Source organism: Lepisosteus oculatus, chromosome 28 (genome assembly GCF_040954835.1).
Source record: "Lepisosteus oculatus isolate fLepOcu1 chromosome 28, fLepOcu1.hap2, whole genome shotgun sequence".
In the NCBI taxonomy this organism is placed as follows: domain Eukaryota; kingdom Metazoa; phylum Chordata; class Actinopteri; order Semionotiformes; family Lepisosteidae; genus Lepisosteus; species Lepisosteus oculatus.
This window is the reverse complement of record NC_090723.1, coordinates 7,898,246-7,919,005: the sequence shown is the minus strand read 5'-3', so window position 1 is coordinate 7,919,005 and position 20,760 is coordinate 7,898,246. Positions and strand designations below refer to the sequence as shown.

At 47.5% G+C, this 20,760-nt stretch overlaps 1 protein-coding gene across 7 annotated transcripts in view; it reads left to right on the top strand.

Moving 5' to 3' along the window:
• Window positions 1-20,678, top strand: part of kansl1b (KAT8 regulatory NSL complex subunit 1b) — a 59,118-nt gene extending 38,440 nt beyond the window's left edge. For 4 of the 7 annotated variants that reach the window (XM_069185641.1, XM_069185639.1, XM_069185640.1 and 1 more), the window contains 13 exons: window positions 8,773-8,914; window positions 9,585-9,683; window positions 10,750-10,865; window positions 10,981-11,176; window positions 11,529-11,697; window positions 12,444-12,620; window positions 13,617-13,808; window positions 14,242-14,399; window positions 14,852-14,973; window positions 15,330-15,387; window positions 15,690-15,802; window positions 16,125-16,377; window positions 17,136-20,678. In XM_069185641.1, the coding sequence (XP_069041742.1) occupies window positions 8,773-8,914; window positions 9,585-9,683; window positions 10,750-10,865; window positions 10,981-11,176; window positions 11,529-11,697; window positions 12,444-12,620; window positions 13,617-13,808; window positions 14,242-14,399; window positions 14,852-14,973; window positions 15,330-15,387; window positions 15,690-15,802; window positions 16,125-16,377; window positions 17,136-17,351 (2,011 nt within the window). In that variant the 3' untranslated portion in view covers window positions 17,352-20,678. The remainder of the gene's footprint in view (window positions 1-8,772; window positions 8,915-9,584; window positions 9,684-10,749; window positions 10,866-10,980; window positions 11,177-11,528; window positions 11,698-12,443; window positions 12,621-13,616; window positions 13,809-14,241; window positions 14,400-14,851; window positions 14,974-15,329; window positions 15,388-15,689; window positions 15,803-16,124; window positions 16,378-17,135) is intronic. The other 3 variants (XM_006638292.3, XM_069185643.1, XM_069185644.1) reach the window with 3 other exon arrangements.
• The last annotated feature ends 82 nt before the right edge of the window (window positions 20,679-20,760 follow it).

Genomic DNA, 20,760 nt, shown 5'->3' with positions numbered 1-20,760 from the left:
ATCCAATACGGTTTCAAAACCATTTTGTCCATTCTGTAACATGTTGCTCCTATGAATCTATTGAATTGTCAGGCACAGATTTTTTTGGTAATAGTTCACTGAAACATGGCGCGAGCAGAATGATATTCTAGCTCTAAATCTGCTGCCACCAGTCGATTTCCTGACGTGGCTACATGCAACAGCCTGCTTTCTCAAAGCGAGGCAGGATTAGAGGCCATCCTGGTTCCTGCTCCTTGCTGATATTGTCCTGTGAAATCAGTGGCTTCGCCTTCTGTCTCTGCTGGTTTGGTTTAGCTGCCCCTGAAGTTTGCTTCCAATCGTAGAGCTGCATTTTCTGAAGCGCAGACCTCTATACCCTGCGAGGAATCTAAACGTTAATTGACCTCCCTCAACGTGAGTGTGCTTGAGCAACAACAGTCTAGCTTTTGTTAGACATGGTACTGTTTTCACTTTGTTCTTCCTTAGTTTGCTGGAGAGAGAAGTTCCATGTGGGTTGCAGGCGGATGCCTGGCATGCGAATGGAAATTCACTGGAAAATGGCTCTCTGGGCTGATGTGGCGGAGCGGTGGCTCTGTGGCTCAGGATCTGCGCCTGTGGCTGGAAGGTTGCCGGTTCAAATCCTGCGGCTGGCAGAGGAATCCTACTCCGTTGGGCCCCTGAGCAAGGCCCTTAACCCCAACTGTTCCAGGGGCGCCGTACAATGGCTGAGCCAGCACTCTGACCCCCAGCTTCTCTCCCTGTCTGTGTGTCTGTGTCTCCATGGAGAAAAAGCTGGGGTCTGCGAAAAGACAAATTCCTAATGCAAGAAATTGTATAGGGCTAATAAAGAAACATTATTATTATTGTGTGTTTACAGAGCAAGCGCATCCAAACCTCACGCAGAAATCATGGCTTGGTTTTCACTGTCTGAGCGACTAGAAGCCCATTTCTCACTTGCCCGTCTCAGGTCAAGGTTTTGGAGTGTGTGGTAGTTTTTTGATTGCGTTAACAGCTTTGCAGTCATTCTGCCATTTCAGTAGGGCTGGTGCAGCGATTGGAATTGCTGGCTTGCAGCGCTGGGGCCCTGGGTTCAGTGCCAGAGCTGGGATGTTTTTGTGCATGGTGTTTGTATGTCCTCCCTGTGTTGGCTTGGGGTTCTCCAGTTTCTTCCCACAGTCCAAAGACGTGCTGGCAGTTAAGTTGAGTTCTGGAAGGATTGTCCCTGGTGTGATAGTGTTGTCTGTTTGCTCTGTGGTGGACTAGTATCCCAAGCGGCGTGTATCCTGCCTTGCGCCCGTTGCTTGCTGGGATAGGTTTTGGCTCCCTCACGACCCTGAATTGGATAAACTGGTTGGAAAAGGGAAGGATGAACACCAGTTCAGTGCAGTGACAGCATGAGAACGTGAGAAAGGTTACAAACTACCACTGGCCATTCGCTAGACCTTTTGGTGCTTGATTGATTCAAGAATTTCACTCGGCCTCTTTCTGAACGAAGCCAGGGCTTTGGTTTTGATGATGTGGCGGGGCGTTTTGTTCCACACCCCTGCAGCCCTTTCAGTACAGAGGTTCTCAGTTTTAAAGGGGAGCTGCAATGCTGTTTCAGTGATACAAAACATCCAGTGATGTGAAAAGGCTCGATTGTAAAGAAGTAAATACTGATCACATTGGAATATTTTGCAGTGAAACATCTGGTGCACAACCTGTACTTATTTGCATTACATAAGTCATTACAGTGACTAGTGAGCGGGAAGGGCGGCTTTGCGTCCCAGTTCACACAAGACCAGGGGTTTTGCGACAACAAAAGCTTCCGTGCAGTACTTTCAAAAGGTCGTGATTTTGTGCTCAATTTGGGATTTGTACCAGAAAACTGTACAATTCTTTTTGTCAATTTGATACTGTCAATTTATTCTGTTACCGAGATTTAAGAAATTGGGACTGCCGTTATCCTTTTAATTACACTTCCACATAGTTTGTGCTCATTCCATACCAGCTCAGTATACAAACAGCTCTTTCAAGTCGTGAATGACCCTCTGATGGCTTCTGATTCTGGATGCCTTTTCCTTCTGGTTTCACTTGGTCTTAGTACTGTATTTGATACTTACATTTTAAATACTGTATTTGACCACAGTATTTAAGTTAGAAGACTATTAGTATCTGAGGTATAGCCCTGGACTGGTTTATACCGTATATGCCCAATAAATATCTTGTACTTTCTCTTCACAATTTTCTCCTTACCCTGCAATCATTTTTGGTATTCCACAGGGCCCCATTTTGGGACTCTTGCTATTATAAGAATTATATGCTGCTTTTAGTCCAAGTTATTCAACACCAATATATAAATGTTTTTATACTGATTTATGGTTTCTTTTACTTCAGAACTAATTTTTGTGGGTGTTTTGTCCCAGGCCATGTTGCTGACACAAGTTGTATGTATGAAATCTTCCTATGGTTAAATTCTGTTAGGTCTGAATTTCTGTTAACAGGATCTGGCAAACAACTGAGCACAGTGGTTTTCTCCTCACTGCTTTTTGACTTCCAGCATCAGAAATGTGGGTGTTACCATGAATTCTTCCCTCACCTTTCTGCCTCTCAGCTGTGTTACTAAGGCAGCTTTGTTTTCCCATCTGTGCAGCATATCCAGTTTAGATCATTATAGCCATTAGTAGGTGTTGGAACAGTTAGTTTGTGCACTTCACCTGAAAATGTGATTGTTGTAATAGACTGATTTGCTTTCCCAGCAGAACTTTGAGCTTTGGTATGTTTAGAATGTAGCCTGTTTTTTTTGCAAGAACAAGATTTCGCCTGTATTTTGCTAAATGTATTACCATAAAAATTCAGAATTGGTTTCAAAGTTGCCCATCCATGTTGCTGGAGCCGATTCCCTGTTTTGTTTTTCCCCGAGGGGCAGCTGGATGAGATCCTCGGATCGATTGAGTACTTATTACCCAACAGAGAATTGCCTCTGCTGTTTTGTCATCGTTCTTCCGATGACTTCGTTTTCCTGATTTGCAGGGCTCTCTGGCTTACGTGTCGCATTGAACTCCTGGGTGCCTGCTCGGTGTGACAGGTTCCCACTTTCCCGGATGGAAGGTTCCCTTTCCGCATGCCTTTACACGTCTCAAGTTTTCCACTGGGAGTTGGAAGCGACGCTCTCTTCTCCGTCGTGCGGACGCCCCATAGAGAACGACCATTGATGATGTCTAGAAGTAAAACAAGAGTCGCTTGTTATTAACACAAATAAAAAACACCTAGTCGGATTCATGTACGAGTTTTAAACCAGCTTCCCAGCTCATCCTAATAGGTTTGTAAACAGATAACCCCCCCCTTGTTTTATCGATGGTTGCGAAGCGCCTTGCGCTGCTTCAGAAAGGCGCTGAATAAATAAGATAGTCGTTAACGGGTTTAGATCTCGGCTCCTAGCAGCGGTTTACCTGCACGCTGTACACAGACCGTGCCCGGCTCGCTCGGAGGCTCGGCCTGCCCCCCGCAAGAGGGAATTTTCCAGCCCCAGTTTGCGACGTTCTTTAGCAGCCCGTCTCCCAGCCAGCCAGCCAGCCAGCCAGCCAGCCAGCAGGAATGGGACCCGCTGTCCTGCGGCCCAGGAAGGGTTATTTAAGGGAACGCGCGTCCGCGGAGGGGGCGCACCACGCTGTCCGGCAGGCAGCGCGCCCTCCCAGTACAGGGAGCGAGGCCGGTGCTGTCCACTTCCTCCAGGGAGGAGGGAGGAGGAAGCAGCCGCAGGTCTCCGAGGTCTGCTGACGGCAGGAAACGTGGTGTAAGTAGTAGTGCCTGCCGAGGGCGGTGGGAGCCCAGGAGCTCGTCTTGTAAAGATGCCGTATTTGTCGAACTGCCATCTGTCAGCTGAGAGTTTACAGCCCTAGCACGCTTGTTTGTTTTATGTTCCCGTGTGGGGAATACTATTTTTTTAAGGACGGTTCGCTCACTTTGCACTGGTGGCCCTGATGTTCAAATGCTCACCTGCAGGACGATGGAAAAGGTGGATTTTTTTAGTATTTTAAGATCCTCCCCCTCCCTCCCCGCCAGATCTGCTTGTTCCCTGTTTCTAAGTGGCCGCCTGCTCGCTAGCGCAGGGCCCCTGGTTAATGGCGCTGCACTGAAGGTCTGAGCTGTGTCGGTGTGAATTCCTCGCTTCTCTTTGTTCCCTGGGGGGAGCTAAGCCTCTGCTCCTGTCCTCCCTCTCCCTCTCGTTCCCTCTCTCTCTTGCTCGTGCTCCGTCTCTCTCTCTCTCACTCATTCTCCCTCCCTTCTTCTCTCTTACTCTCTCTCTCGTTCCCTCTCTCTCTCTCTCACTCGTACTCCCTCCCTCCCTCCCTCCCTCTCTCGCTCCCTCTCCAGCTGGTTCTGTGCGCCACAGGCTGGTCACATGGTGCAGGGGCGGGCTGTTTGTTTTCATCACATTCAATTCTTTGTTCTCCAGACCCAGCCCAGAGATACGGTTTCCCTTCGGATAAGCCAGCAGTCTGAAAGAGAAGGCAAGCGCGTCGGCGCCCCCTCGGCAAAGTAACTCCCATCAGGCTAGAAACGAAGTCCGTGTCCCTGGGGATTTGGGGTTCTCTGGCTCCCCACCTCCTTGTGGCTGAATGGGGCATTCCCTTTTATTGGAGGGAATAATATAATTCAGTAACTTCTCAAACCAGCGAACCCCCTTCCCCTGTCGTTGTTGTTCTTCCTCTCCGCGGACGTTTCCGTGTTCTCCTGCGTGTGTGTGTGTGCGTGTGCGCGCCAGTTACGAGTAAGACATGCCTGAAGCGTGTATAATTCAGTACTGGGAGTCGGCAGACGTTTTGTGCAAAATGGGTTAAGTTTGATTCCGAAAAAACCTCAAGGGTTTCTTTTTCTTTGTAAAGGCACACGGTTAAAAATAATCCATACACTTATATAGGTCTGGGGGACTGCCCTGCAGCAGTCAGAGTGCGCCAGTCGGCTCCCCACACACCAGCTCTCAGTGGGGAGGAGAGCAGTGATGAAGCCAGTTCAGAGGTGGGGTCTGTCCAGTCCTGTGGGTGTTTGTAATCCGCGCCACACACCCCTGGATGATGTGTGCTCCCTCTTTGACTTCTATCGGCAATGCTGTGAGCACGCCATGGTGTTCATTGGCTTTGGGAATCTATCCCACGTGTGTTTGCGCTAGACAGTCTTGCAGCTGGGACATCTTTTGAGAGGACAAGAGGATGCGTTCTGAACCCTGCTGGGTTCAGCCTTCGGACTGCCAACGTGCTACAGGAGAGAACTGGCTTCCTGCATGTTCTTGCAAGTGTGAACGGACCCTGTCCAGCGCTGCCTCCAGGCTTTCCTTCATCTTCCTCGCTTCTCGCATTGTCTCCTGGTCCCACGGGGATGAAGGTGTGAAGTGAATCCTCTCATCCGTGTTGGGGTGAAAGGTCAGACAACCTGTGACCATGTGGATTTTCTCACGTTTTGTGAAGCACATCCCTCCTCTTCCAGGGAATGTGGTTCTTGGGTGCAGTTGGTCATAAATGTAAATATTACTTGCATGTGTCTTTAGTGTAGGACCTGGTAATGTTCATCATCCAGTACCCTCTTCGTTTTCATTAAGAGAAATGTTTAAAAAATGGTTGCTGTGCTTACAATATTGCTGGAAATGTGGTAGGTATAGTGATGTGACTTTAACATTTTAACATCTTTATTTAGGTATGTTTTAGTCCTCTTCAGCTATATTTTATTTTATTCAGCTCTGATTTCAAACCTAGCAAACCAACGCATGATCCATATGGCTTCTAGGAACATTGCTGTGGGAGTGACAGTCACAGTTTACCTTCTCACTCACATTTCTGGACATTCTCCACTTAACACAGAGGTCTTCTGTGGATGGCAAAACTTTACCGCTTTCCTGCTGACACTTTTCTGTTGATGCTGTACTTCAACAGGAATAGGAACCTAGCAGGTCGATTTCTGCCAAGATTTGCAGAATAGCTCTTAAAAACACGTCGAACGTCAAAGCACATATTTAAACTTTGGGTGTCATTAATTTCACCGATTTCAGTTCCTTCCAAGGTCAGACAGCATTGGATTCTACATTTCATTGTTATGCACGGTGTGGCCATTATGTTTGAAACAATTCACTCCTAAGCTGTGACCTGTGGATGCAGAAAATCGTGGGTGGTTTTTCTCTTTTAGACGTACTTGTCAAAAAATTGACATATACACTTGAAGTATTTTGCAGATTCAGATTCTCATTAGCTTTGAGCACGTCCCGTCATCATCCTGCATCAGTGAGAATCGTACTTGAAACTGCCTTTATCAGCGTCTCAATCGCCTGCATTCCCACTGTAGCGCAGTCTTCTGTGGAAGACGGTGGAACTGCAACATCCTCTGCTGTTTTGTTGCCTCCCCCTCCCCCCACGCAGGCATGCATACCGTGTTCCTGGCCAGCGCACTTTTGCAACCCAAGGCCAGCTTCAAGATGACCTGGGGCGTCGGGCTAAAAAAAAAAATGTTATCAAGCCAGCAAAGGGTTCCTGAGAAATAATCATCTAGCAACTGCTCGTTAGCTGGGCAGCACTCTTCATTGTTCTCCAATCAACTGTTAATGGTGATATAGCGCCCCCTGGATTGCAGTTCCCTCTCCTGGCTTGCTGCTTCCATTTCAGTTTTCCGGCTGTCCTCCTACCTCTGCTTATATGCTGTCCAGGGCTTGGAATTTTGCTTAGGGAAAACCACATTTAAATTTCACTTAAGAGGTGGAATAGCATATTTTGTCTACCTCCCATCTAAACAATTTTTGTCCATGCAAATTGTGTTACACAACTGCAAGGAAAGTATAGATCGCTTTTTTCCCCATGTCATATTGTAAGTTTCTTATTTACATATCCCACAGACTAGACCTATGTCAAACCATCTAGACCTATGACAACATAATGTTCATTTCAGTAGAATTTTAAATGGTTTTATTTTCTGGTCCTGTGTACTTCCATGTCTGGGTCAAAAGCAGATTTGCTTTGAGCTAGAGGAGGATGGAGTCTCCCCTGCACAGATTGAAAGACTGTTTATTAGTGTAAATGAAAGGATCTTATGTGCCAGTCAGAAGTTGTTTCCCCTGGGCTGTGGGCTGGATATGCGTCGGGGTGTCTGGGTGATGCCTGCAGGACCAGTGTCTCAAGGGTGTGTTTGGGTGATGCTCCCTCTTTCACAGGCTGGTCAGACCTGGCCGTTAAAGCATTGTCCACATTTTTGTATTGAGCACGATGATGCTCTGGAATCTCTCTCAGCTGTTTCCTTCAAGAATCAGTTATACCCATGCCTGATGCACGTGTCTTTGAAAACAGGTTGCTCAGTGACACTTTCCTGAAGGGGGATTAATTCTCTGCTCGAGTCAGAATGGAGAATTTTAATACCTCTCCGTTTTGTGTTGGTCACTCCCGATTAAAAAAAGTGAGAAAACAGGCGCTATAATATTTTGTTCCATCTGAACCTGGTTGCAGGTTTTCAGGTTTTCAGGCTTTCCTGTCAGGTCTCAGTTATAGTGGGTCAAGATCTTCGATTACACAGATCAGCCACTGTATTGCGTGTGACTCAATGTGAAGGTGCTTATTTGTGTTCCAAGAAGCTTTCATATCGTCAGTCCATTGTTTTGTTTCCAGTTTTCCCCCCCCAGTAATTGAAATTTCCTTTATCTTGATGTTGTTCCCTCAAAACTGATTATTAGATCACCTTCAGCAACTTAATACCCCGTATCTAAGACACAGGCATTATTGCAATCATCATATCAGTGATTGGAAGCTGGTTTTGTCCTCTCTCAGGGGAGCTGGCATGAGTCAGGGTGTTCCGAATCTATTTCAACACAGCAGCTCAGCCCCAGCTTTGAGGGAGGGGGGGGGGCTCTTTTTTTAAAGATGTTGCAATAGTAAACACATTTCCTGTGACTGTGCATTGACTAAGCTGTTAAATTCCATTCAATTCTTAGATCGGGCTGTTTATCTGAGCAGCCTGTCAGAAAGAGGAGGTAGGCACAGCTAGGTTTTAATTACTCATCAGAGTGACGTTCGGTGTTTAGGACTTTTGTATTGTTGTATTCTTGTATTAGAGATGCAACAAGTGAAGTAGCTAATTGTTAGTGACTGTAATTGTGGCTCACTTAAACCACATAGGGCAGATTCCATTAAAAAGGAGAATCCTTTTACAAATGTGCAAACGCAAGGGAGATTATCAGCATGCGGGAACCTCCTCTGATTTCAGGAGCCTGTGGAAATGTACACAATCCAACTCGGAGCACATCAGCCACGTTGCTGTCTGGGGTATGGTACTTAATAGACATTGCAAAAAAGAAACTCAGTGACATCCAATGGGGACTGAAGACTAAACAGTTTAGATGTCAGGTACAACTTCAGTGCATCTTATCAACATTGAGCAAAATGTGAATTTTAATTAAAAACAGAACTGGAAGTCAGTCGTGTAGACTTAAGACCGAGTTTCAACACCTTAGTTCTGTCCCTTGAAAAAACATACCTTCCTTGCGGTGTGTTTTGCTGTCGCAGAGTGTTTTTTGTTTTCAACCTGGTTGCTGCTTTGCCAGCGCTGAGCCAGACTGTACTTGAGCTCTGTGTCAGTGTGGTTCTGTCCCCGTGCTCATCGGGAGGTAGGCCGGTTGAGTCTGTCGTTGCAGTCTGGTCGTCAGTCGAAGGTGTTGAGCGTGGAGGCGAGAGTCCTGTTTGTGTAGCCGTTGCCGGACGTCGCGTCCTGCCTGGGTCAGGCTGTGCGGGAGTGAGTGGCGTCAGCCAGAGGTGCTGATCACCTGTTCTCTTCTCTTCGCAGGTGGAGGAGGGCAGAAGGAAGATATGCCGTGGAGAGGGCCTCCATTGTGAGTCACTGGAACTGGCTGCAGGCTCACATTTCCGACCTGGAGTATCGGATCCGTCAGCAAACTGATATCTACAGGCAGATCCGTGCAAACAAGGTCAGTAAAGGAGAGGGGTGCACTGCTCTGTGTACCTTTTCTTCGGACAGTGGGTTTAATGGCACCTTACCATCCCAGTTAACATTGCGTTGTAGTGTGGTGCAGAGGTTTTGGAAGAGGTAGGAAGTTTTACCAGCTCCCTTACAGTTCCAGTTGCACTCTTGAAGATCTGATAGTATACAGATTTATTCCTCGCAATAGTGACAGAAGATTCACGCCACAGGGATTATTTAGAAAGTGCACAATCAAACATTTCTGCAAACCAGCATATCAAAGACCTTTCAGGTATAATTTAACGGAATTGCTTTCCAGTTCCCTTCAAGTTGTATTTCACTTCACATTCATGGATAGAAAGTCTCCTGTGATTTTGTGAAGTCTGTAAAGCTCTGAAATAGTTTAAAAAAGCTAAGTAAGTCAAAGCCCATCACAGTTTTTATAGTCCCAGTTTATTATATTGCTTTCATCATGCACAGTTATTCAACCAGCTCTGGCTTGGAATATTGTGCCCCCAAATTAAACACTTGCTAGGCCGCTAGAATGGTCTGAAACTGTAAATGAGGCAGAGGATGATGGATGGTGTCGTAGTTGCTTTGCAAGTGGTCACACACCCATACCTTTCTGTGTTAAACTGAGCTGGGCGGAGCTTCATCAGCGTGTCTCATGTTGGCAGGGCATGATAGTCCTGGGAGACTCCGCCCCCTGTGACATCACCGCCGAGGATGGTCTGGAGGTGAAACTGGAGCCCTCCGCCTGCAGCCACCTCATACAGGTAAGACGGAGCTGCTCCGGGATGGTGCTGGGTGAAGCAGGCAGCCTTCTGAGCAGCTGCAGAGTGCCTGGTGGCAGAGCCTGTCCGGCCATGTTGGGCCTGCAGCCTGTCACAAGTGATCTCTGAGGAAAGTCTAGCAGACATCAAAACCTACAAAGCATTGCCATGGATGCATGACCTGATCTGGTTTGCACTGATCTTGCAGATTGCTGTCAATCCCAAGACACAGCAGGACAGATATTTTAAAAGTAAAGGGTCATATTAGATCCGTAGGTGGACTTCCTGAGTGTTTGTGTTGTGTCCATTTTAATTGTAATTATTGCTGCATTTCATGAATTTATATCAGCTTTATGTGGTTGTTATTATAGGAGAGTGGAGTTGAAATGTGATCAGGTGTGTAGTCTTAGAGCCCAATTAATTTAAGGAGTTTGGCTGACTGTGTGTTTTGAGGTCCGCAATGTGGAGAGCAAGAGCAGACCAATAGCTAATGTCAGTATGTAGGGTAGTTTGGCCATATTCCCCTACTCTGGCAGTCTGGATAACATGTCTGCAAAAACATGTTGGTTTCTGGTGGACAGTTTGATCCAGTTTGTCCATATTCATAAAGGAAGATGTTAAAAGTACATGTGGCTCTTCAAGACGTTTTTGTGTGTGGGAAAAAAAACCAGACCGCTTCTCTGTTGTACACTTCAAGATGACTGACAACCACATCCTTAGTTTCAGTGATCTGAAAGGGGAAATTCCACCGCAGAATCTACTGGTGCTTAAATTCCCCTATTGGACAAGTTCTAAACAGCACCTGCAGCCCCAGTCTGGCCCTCTGCCTGTCCCATAGAGGCTGCAAACTAGAATTATTCACTGAATCGAACAGTTTCTCCTGGTAGTGGAGGCGAGTTGTGGGCGGAAGTCGGGACAGTGCTGGTCTTTGTTTTCGGTTGGACAGAGTTAAGCTTTTCCACGCGGCGCGACCCAGGAATTCGCTTGTATTCGAACACCTCTCCCCATGTCTGGGCAGCTGACTGACAGGAGGCATCAGGGATTTCTAATCGCTGTGGCTGTTTTGCAGGACAACCGCACTTCGGACGCGTCGGAGAGCCTGGCCCCTTCACACAGCCCCTCTGCCGACGGCGCCCCGCGGAAGGCCTGCGCCCCTGCCCGGCCCGTCAATGGAGTCATCAACAGGTAGGACACGTGTTTCGTTGTGCTGATAACGCAGCGTCCCGGAGAGGGTGTAGCGTGTTGTTGCCGCGCGGCCCGGGACCACCTTGACGTGACTCTTGCGGCCTCTCGCCCGTAGTCTCCACCGCGGCCTGCCCGACGCGGGGTCGCCCGACAGCTCCGACACGGAGGAGCTGACGGGCAAAAAGCAGCGCCTGAACCCGCTCCCCTCGCCTGCCGACAGCACGTGTGTGGCCGCGCGGACACGCCCCGTCCTCACCTACAAGAAGCGGCGGCTCGTCAGGCCCAGTGCCGTCGCCAACCTGAACCGTAAGGTGAGAGAGCCGAGCCGTTGAAGTGTCCTGCTGGCTTTCGGACAGATCCTTGCCTTCAGGGCTCTTTCCCATGCATCCCCAGTCTGCACACCTGGCAGTGGTTTTTACAGCCCCTAAACAGTTCCATAAAGCAACTTAATAGCGCGAGTGGTGTTGATGTAGTGGGTTTGGTGCAGAATAGATCTGGCACGTTGTTCATCCTGCAGTCACTGAAACCGGCTGTGTCGGGATTGGTTGCCAAAACTTATTTTGCACCTTTTCGATTCTAACGAGGATGGGGGGGGGCTCATAGATCCCCAGAAATGGGGCCTGGTCTTTCTGGGAGTCGCGCTCACCCCTGGTCTCCGGTCAGCAGGTCCAGCGGAGCGCGGGGCCGCGCTGCAGCTGTGACGTCAATCCGCAGTGCGTCATCTGCGGCAGCCGCGTGTCGCCGTCCCCGGAGGTCCAGTACGAAGCCCCGCTGCTGGAAAGACTGTCCCTGTTCGACCCCTGTGTCCACCCCATCCTCTCCTTCTCCGATGGTAAGCACCTGTGCACCATGTCTTTACTAACATGAACTCTCTCCGTAGTCTATAAATGTGCTTCAGGTGGAAAAGATCAGGCATTTTGAGTCCTTCTAGTATGTCATTGTCATGAGCAGTTCTCAGCATTTTCTTTGCTCACTGTATCGCTACCTTTCGCTAGGAAAAGGGAGCGATCTTCATGCCCTTGATTTACGGAAACACGTTTAGATCAAATCGGTATTGAACAATATTGTGAAAAGTAAAAATGGTTACTTAGGAGAGTTCAGCAGGAAAAACAATTGGGCAGAAAAAAAATATTTGATTCACGTTTAGGTTTGCCTCTCATTGACATGTTTGGATTTCTCAATGACTGAGGGATGTGTAGAATTCTAATTCAAGGAAAAGTGGAGGCAAAAAATAAAGCTTGATCTTAGGACAGTGTTTAAAATTCTGGCATAGGGCACCATCTAGTGGAGCTCCAGGGAAAGTTTAGATTGTTAAAAAAGATTGATGTTTCATTTTTAATATAATTTCTACTCACTTTCTACAAAAACGGTAACAATATCCAAATTGCTAAATGAATCGACGCTTGATTGGTCTGAAACTGGGAATGTGGCAGAGGAAGATAGTATAATAGATAATATGTATAATAAATATAAAGAGTGTTTATATAAATAAGTATAATAAATAGTGTTGTAGCTGTCTGCCTATATTGACTAACAGGATTTAAATAAGCTCAGTACCCCGACTCCCTCTGGTTCCAGATGTGTCCATGAACCTGCACTTCCAGAGGGTGATGAAGTCGCACTGGCAGAACAAACCTCTGGAGAAAATCAAGCCCCTTAAGAAGCTCTCCCTAAAACACAAAATATCCCTGTCCGGTCGCCTACCGGACTCCACTTCCAAAGACAAACACAAGCTGACAAACTCCCTGCTTGCAAGTAAGTCGTGACCTTCTTACAGTGTTTCATTTTTTCCAGCTCCCTCTGTTTTCATGAAGTCTTGAGTTGATGCAAGTTTGTAATATTGGGAAGCCCTTTGCGGAATCCTAACATGAGCACACAGTGTTACCGGTGCGTTTGCATTAAAGGAGAACTGCAGCATTATTTTTGTATTTGATTTCATACAACAGTAAAAGTAAAAATGTGCAGAGTATCTTGTAGCGGGCGGAGCGGTGGCTCTGTGGCTCAGGATCTGCACCTGTGGCCGGAGGGTTGCTGGTTCGAATCCCGCAGCCGGCAGAGGGGTTGTACTCCGCTGGGCCCCTGAGCAAGGCCCTTTACCCCAACTGCTCCAGGGGCGCCGTATAAATGGCTGACACTGCACTCTGACCCCAGGCTTCTCTCCCTGTCTGTGTGTCTCATGGAGAGCAAGCTGGGGTCTGTGAAAATACAAATTCCTAACACAAGAAATTGTATATGGCCAATAAAGTGGTCTTATCTAAAACCTCCAATTTATACCAATTTTGGTTGCATTTACAGTAATTTAATTGACTGTAAACAAACAGGCATATGAATACATCTCTATTAATCCAATAAAATTATAGCTATGGATTTCAAGAGCTGACAAATACTCCTTGTCAGTAGTGAAATGTCTGCTTCGCAGCCTGCAGTTATTCACTCATACATTACGTTACATTAGTCACTACAGTGACTAGTGAGAAGGAAGGGCCAGCTTGCATCACAGGGCCATTCATGGGAACCCGGTCACCCGTGGCGAGACCAGCGGTTTGCAATTACTTACAGCACTTTCAGAAAGTTCACTATTTTGTGACTAATTTGAAATTTCAAAAACTTCTCTGTTATATGGTCAATGAATTCATTTTGTTACCATGATTCAATAGCCAGTCTAAGAAACGGGGACTGAAGTTCCCCTTTTAATGCCACGGCTCTTCCAAGAGGAGGCGCTGATCCGTTTCCCCCCTTCCCGCTCCCCAGGGCTTTCGCACCACAAGGTCCGACCCGACAAGCTTCACCGGCAGCAGCAGCAGCAGCTGGACGAGCTGCTGAGCATGTCGAAGCTGGAGAGGACGCCGGCGGAGCGCGCCCCGGCCCTCACCCCCACCGCCTACGACAAAAGCAGCCACAGCAGGAAGAGGCAGCGAGAGCACTCCATCGAGAGGACGGACAGTGAGTAGGCCCTGCTGCACCTGCCCCTGGCCAGCTCACACGTGGAGATCATGATGTAGTGGCAGCTCGGAGTAGCTACTTACAGGAAAATATCTTGAGGGGGGGGGGCAGGTGTATGAAAGGTGGTCTGGTTCTCCTGAGATTAACGCTACCAACCATCCACCATCCAGGTGGGGCTGCACACTGGGTGTGGTGTAGGTGAGTCTCCATTACCCGTAAAGGGCTTTGAGTGGAGTGTCCAGAAAAGCACTATATAAGTGTAAGAATTATTATTATAGCTGTTTTTTCTAGTCCTAAAAATGTTGCCACAAGCTTGCAGTGTAAAGCCTCATATGGGATGATGCACTGCTTGGAAACTGCCTGGTTACAGTACCCTAGCCACTTTTAACCTGGTCTTTTTTTTTTTTCTCGTTTTTGTCCCGTTCCTTCCCAGCAACTCCCAAGATTTTCCTGGACACAGGAAGCCCGTGCTCCACCTCTCTGGCGAGCCTGCACACCCCTGCCCACAGTCCCTTGATGAGGCAGCTGTCCACCTCCTCGGAGAGCTCCACACCCCTTGCTCCCAACAGTCAGAGTGCCAGCAGTACCCCAGTAAGCACAGGGCACCGGCGCCCCTTCTGAGTAAGGAGGCCCTGCTCAGTGCAAAGGCCTCTTCTCACTCTTGTTTTGGCAGTGTTGATGAGTTATTGGGTGATAAAAAAACATGCTAATTTAATCCTTGCAGGTACACTTCCAGCAGAGCCTCACACACAGACGGGCACTGTACTTTCACAGATATCTCTGGTCTGATCTGTGTGTCGAGCTAGTGATTTTTTTTTCTTCCATTTTTCATTGGCTGATAAATCAGCAGTTTAATTCCAATATGCTCCTCTTTTGTGTTTGAACGGGGTTTGTTCATCCTGTCATCCAAAATATTGATCATTTAAACATGTCTTTTTTTGATGCTTACTAGACAGCACGCACACAGTTGATTTAAACATAACCAGTATACCCCCAGCGTTCGTTACCATGATTTTTACTTTTTTTTTGCTGTGTTTTCCCAGCAGCCAGTGCGAAGGCGAAGAGGCGAGAGTTCATTCGACATCAACAACATCGTGATTCCAATGTCTGTCGCGGCCACAACTCGAGTCGAGAAGCTCCAGTACAAAGAAATCCTGACGCCCAGGTAAAGCGCTGTACACGATCTGGGCGCAGTGAACTTTGCAGCTTTAAAATCCAGCTGAAGACGTTTCAGTCTCGAGAATTATAGCATTGAGCATTTACAGATACAGCTAGGTAGATGATCTTTCTCATCCGGAATGCTTTCTATTTTGCGACAGCTGCTTGTGCATTTTTATTTGAATAAAATAACTTCAGACTTATCAGGTAAAGATGATGATTTTACAAGGCAGCATGTACTTTACAGTTTCTGCTCAGTGCTACATAACGCATTTCATTGTATTAGTTTTGATGTCAGTGTTAATGTTTGAATGCTTAAAATTGATCAATTTGTGAACATACTTGATCTTCAATCTTTTCCAGTTGGAGAGAAGTGGATATTTGTGCACAGCCAATAGCCGAGGAGGATGATAGTGTTGAGGTATGCGCTTGCCAAACACGTGCTATGTCGCGCACGTCCTGTAGTTTTCTGCATGAAGAGCGAAGATTGAGGGTTAAGGGCCCGGCGCAGAGATGAGCAGTGTGGTTGGATTGGTTTGTGATGTGGGAGTCCATTTGCTCCCCTAGTGTTCAGAAATCCCCAGGGATGCATCAGTAAGGCCAGCAAGAGCAAGTGACCTCCATAAGGCCCTGCGATAGGGTCGGGGTTGGGGGGTGGGGAGAGTGTGGATCTGTGGCTGTAAGGACCGCTCTGACGGGGCTGTGCTCCCCCTGTGCTCCCAGATCGAAGACCTGTCGGACGCGGCGTTCTCGCAGTTGCACTTGAAGTGCGAGGAGCAGGAGCGCTCGCGGTGGACCTGGACAGCCAGCGCTCCCGCCAAGAGACGGGGAAGCAGGTGAGGCCAGCGTGCCGACTTACATTGACCACCGCCGCCCAAACCTCAAGCCCTCCTGGTCGGACATCTCCCGTGAATAATCTGGGAAAGCTCGTGCACCACGTCTGCCTTTTGTGACGTTTACGATGGCTGTTTGTTTGCTGATGTTGGGGGTGCGCCTGAAAGCCTTGCTTTGGTTTTCTAGTGCCTGTGAACTCGGGGGGTGTTGGTTTTTGTTTGCTCTGGGCCGCTTGTTTAAGTTGGTGGGTTTTTGGGGTTTGCCGCTACACCCCTCTGATCTCACCCCCCCCCCCCCCCCCCCCGCTCCTTGTCTGGCGTCCAGGTCTTACAAGTCGTCGGACGGAAGGACGACCCCCCTGCTGGGCGGCACGAACCCCCCGACCCCGCAGCCCGCCTCCCCCGACACGGCGCACTTCCAGGCGCTGCAGGACTTCGGGCCCCTGCCCTCCCCGCGCAGCCCCGCCAGCCCCGACCTCCTGTCCAACCCCCACACCCCCGGCTCCCGGGACTCCCACCGGCCGCCCGCCAGCGAGGACACCCGCTGCTCCACGCCCGACTTCAGCTTCGAGGAGCTGGTGAGGAGGCGCGCTGCGCAGCTTGAATTCGGTTTTCCCCCGTTTTCCTTTTTTTCCCCCTCCTGTGCCCGTGCAGAGCTGTTTCTGCCTCGTCTTGACTCGCACTGTTAGCACAGCTTTCTCAGTCTCTTGGAAAACACGGCGCAGGTGGAGCCGGTTCAGTTAATCCGCTCTCTGCGTGTGTTAGGAAGGTCTCGAACCCTCACAGATTATAACTGGGAGAGGGTGGCACGGGGTCCAGTTTTGCCACTGGCAGCGCTGGTGCCCTGGGTTCAATTCCAGACCTGGGTGCTACCTGCGCTGAGTTTGTATCTTCTCCCTGTGTTGGCATGGCTTTCCTCCTACAGACCAGTAGCTTAACAGGCTGCTGGGAACATTGCTTGTGAGCGTGTGCGTCTGTGTGCCCTGCGATGGCCTGGCGTCACGTCCAGGGCGTACCCTGCCCTTGCCCATTGCTTGCTCCTTCTCCCCTGCAACCCCTAATGAAATGAAGCGGTTTGAAACTGGGTGGATAACTGGGAGGTCGTTGTTGTTTGTTTTAATGGTTTATTAGTATTTTGCAAGCTTGTTTTTTTTTTTGGGGGGGGGGGGGATTTTCAAGTGGGGGTGGGGTTTAATTGAATCGTCGCGTCCCCTGCCCTCCTGCGCGTGCCGTAGCGCTGCCAGCACCCTTCACAGGTTCTCCTGGGGTGAGGCGTAGGCGCCGGCGCTCCTCCTGCGCCACCTAAAGGCTTCCCGTCCTCCCCCCTCTCCCGCAGACGGTCCAGCCGTGGGAGAGGCGGAACTTCCCCCTGCCGTGCGACCCGCCGACGGAGCCCGACGACCCCGGCGACCCGGCCGACCGGCCCCCCCGGGGGGTCCGCAGGATCTCCGGCAGCAGGTCGGAGAACGGGCCGGCCCCGGGCCCGGCCTCGCCCCTCTCCGAAGACGGCAAGCAGAGGCCCCCCGCGGCGCTCCGCGTGGCCCACCGATGAATGAAGCGCGAGGACTTTTTTCGGCATTAAAAAAAAGAGAGATCCTGTTGTTTGATATTCAAACACAGTCAAATTTTTTCACAGTTTTTAGTGAACATACAGAAATTTAGAACCTGTTTTTAAACTTGTTTTTGTCACAGGAAAAAAAAAGAATAAACCATTACAAATTAGGTTGAAGGTAAAATACAATGAGGATTCGGGGTACAGCATCCTTCTAATGTGGTAGGCATACACTTCTAGCACACTATGTAGCAGACTATGGGCTCAGCCGATGTCATGGAAAAGGGGTATTTTCTATTGATTAGCTGATGTCTGTGACCCCATGTTAGTTTAAAGTGGAGTGACAGATGCTTTTTTTTACCCAGATTAACGCAAGCTTGTCACATTGTTTCCTTTTAAGAGAACTTCGCGTTCGAATTGGACGTCCTTCTCTGTTGTGGCGTATAAATCAGTGTTTCAGTCCCCCTGGAGCGTGTGCTGCGCTGGGGTTGAGGGATGGGCCGTGGTTTGGGAGAGTGCCTGTTTCCGAGTCCTGAAGCTCAGAGGCTTCTCCAGCGCCCAGCTGTCCTGTACGTCAGCGGTTCCTGTTTCTTTCCAATAAAGTAAATATTTCTGTTGACCCGGAGGGTTGTGTTCTGTGGCGATGTCGTCTTTGTGGCTCTGCCCATCGCATTTCTCACACCAGCTGTGACGAGACACGGCATGCAGCGCCGAGTCTGGGCTTGTCCGGTCGGAAGATCCAGTAAGACTGCGGGTTGTGTTAGAAGCACTGACCTCTTTCCCGGGTTTCTGTAATGAACACGTCGGCCTTCTCTGCGAAGCTCACACGAGCGTCTTTGACGTCGAGATTTCATACCAGCTCGGCCTTGTGGGAGGAGCCGGGCGAAAGGAACGGGTCAGCGGCGCGCTTACAGGTTGTGTTTGCGGTGTACAGGCGTTTCGGATGTCTCGTTGGCATTGCCCTCCAGGGTGGTGAGAAATTCAGAAAGAGAATCGTCTTAATTCTGTAGGGGAGCGAAGTGGAGAGACGCTTGTGTGGGAAAACTCGTGACTCTGCGGTCGTGTGTGGAATATTGTCCGGCGCGGAGCAGAGAAATTCCGTTTTCTCTTCAAAAGGAAACAAACATTCCATCTGTATCGGTTAGCGTTCCGTCTAAAACAGCACCCAGATCTCAGGTGGCAAATTTTAAGGGAAAATCTTCAGTCACTCGAACTATTGATTTCCAGATATTTTTTTTCTTTTCATGTTTTTACTATTTATTGCAATCGCTTCGATTGCAGGAGGAGACTACTCAGCTTAGCAATTTTTTTGTCACCCTAAACGTTGTGTTGGTGTAACTGATTCAGCAGTCTTATGAAAGAACTATTCCATATTTGAGTTGCAAATTGCTATGCAATCCCAATTTTGTTAAATATATATATACATATATAAATATAAATAGTAGGTTATATTTTACGCATCAGTTGTGATTTTCAATCTTGTATCACTGTACTCTGTTTTTGTAGTAAAAGCAAGACAGGTTTCAATGTACTAGTATAATTGTTGGAGCAGTTATAACAGAATCAGATTGCGAAATTGTTTTGTAAATAGTACAATTAAAACCATTCATGTTAAAACTACCTGAGTTCTGGGTTTGTGTTTTCTTGTTTTTTGCATACTAAATCACTCCACTGTAAACTGAGGACAAAAATAAAAAAGCCAAATTGTATTTTTCCTTCTGAAATGTTTCCCTTTTTTCCACAAACTGCCATGAGTTTTGATTGGTCTTTGTCTTTCTGAATCAACAGTCATCTGTACCACAGCTGCCTCAAAGAGTTCAGGCTGTCACCTTGTGTGTGTGTGTATAATCTCATTTTAATAGTCATTATACATGTATTGACAGGAAAGATAAATTCCTTTTAACTGTTGTATGAGAATAGTAATGAGAAGGGGGTCAATTTAAACTTCACAAGCTTTTTCTTTAAACTTCATATTTAAAAATCAGGTTTTTGTTTTGCCCAGCTATTGTGTAATTCCCATTTTCCTCTGTGGGTGTGACTGTAATCTTAAATAGAGCAATGCCTAAATTAGCAAGTCTTGGGGACTTGGAAAGAAAGCAGTGGAGGTTTCAAATTCAGCTTTAAACTCAGATGGATTAAAAAATCATCACTTGGACTGTTAATAGATGTGCCTAATAGCTGACCACCTCTATCCTGCCTGTCTTGCTTGCATGACAGACCCGAGTAGAAAACAAAATTCCCATGAGGAGGCCGTTAAAGATTACCTGCTTGAGAACTAAAACGCGATGTGGAGATGACTGTTTCTGCACCAGGTGTAGTTCCAGCTCAAAACGGGGAGTGTTCTGATCCTAGAGGAGGAGTGAGTGGGTCTGCCACTTCTTTACAAAATCATGCACTTAAATCCAATTTAATGGGCCGAATGGATTTCTTTTTTGTCTAAGAACGGGACAGGTTGCAATCACTTGATCAGGTTCACAAGGGAATGGGGCTGGCAGAAGGGACTCCTGTCCTCTGGCCTGTGAAGAGCACTGTGGGCCCAGTTTGCTTTTCTGTTGTCTTGGACTGTGATGGGAACTAATGTCTTTCACCCCTCCCTGTATACAGGTGTGGGGGGGTCTAAAGTTGAGCTCATGAATTACAAAACCTGTCCTTGGCATATTTCTCCATTTGATGGCAGAGCATTTTATGATAACTGTTTCTGATGTATGGGCAAAAATTCATATTTGAATTGATAATGTATGGCACTGATTTCACCTCAGTCCCTCCTGCCCTTTAAGCATAACTTTGCTTTTTTTTTTTGTTTCGAAGGGTTAGGGGGAGTTGGGATTATAAATTAAAGGATATTTTTTAAAAAAATCTTTGTTGAGAAAATAAGGGACCATCATCACCTGTGCTAGCTTTTTTTTTTCTATTATTGTGTTTAAATTTGCCTGTTAAAATCAGCAAAACTACTTAATGAGCAGCCAATCTACTATGTGTAAGAGTGTTGAAGAGATGCTGTATTGTATGGGTTAAATTAGTCATTCTAGAGTTTCCAATCTAGTGAACAGTCTTGAAAGGTTGTTGAAAGTTTCAGACGCCCCTTTGTGCTTTGTATAGAGTTCTATTTTGTAAATATATGTTTCTTAAAGGCTGTGTAATTGAAGCTCAGGCTGTAGCTGTCCTGATTGTATAGGAAGAAAAAAAAAACAAAAAAAATTCTTTATGCAGAGAAGCAACTATTTGTTAAAATTTATCAACAAACCTACTGGCAAGCACTGTACGTGCTTCTAAAAAATAAAGAAGGCAAACTATTAAAAAAGCAATTAAAAATATACAAAACAATAAGGTAGTTTTCCAGTTTTTTTTCCATTTTTTGGTTGGAGGTGGGGAAACTCCTTGTACATCTTCCCATCTTTGTGGAAGAGGC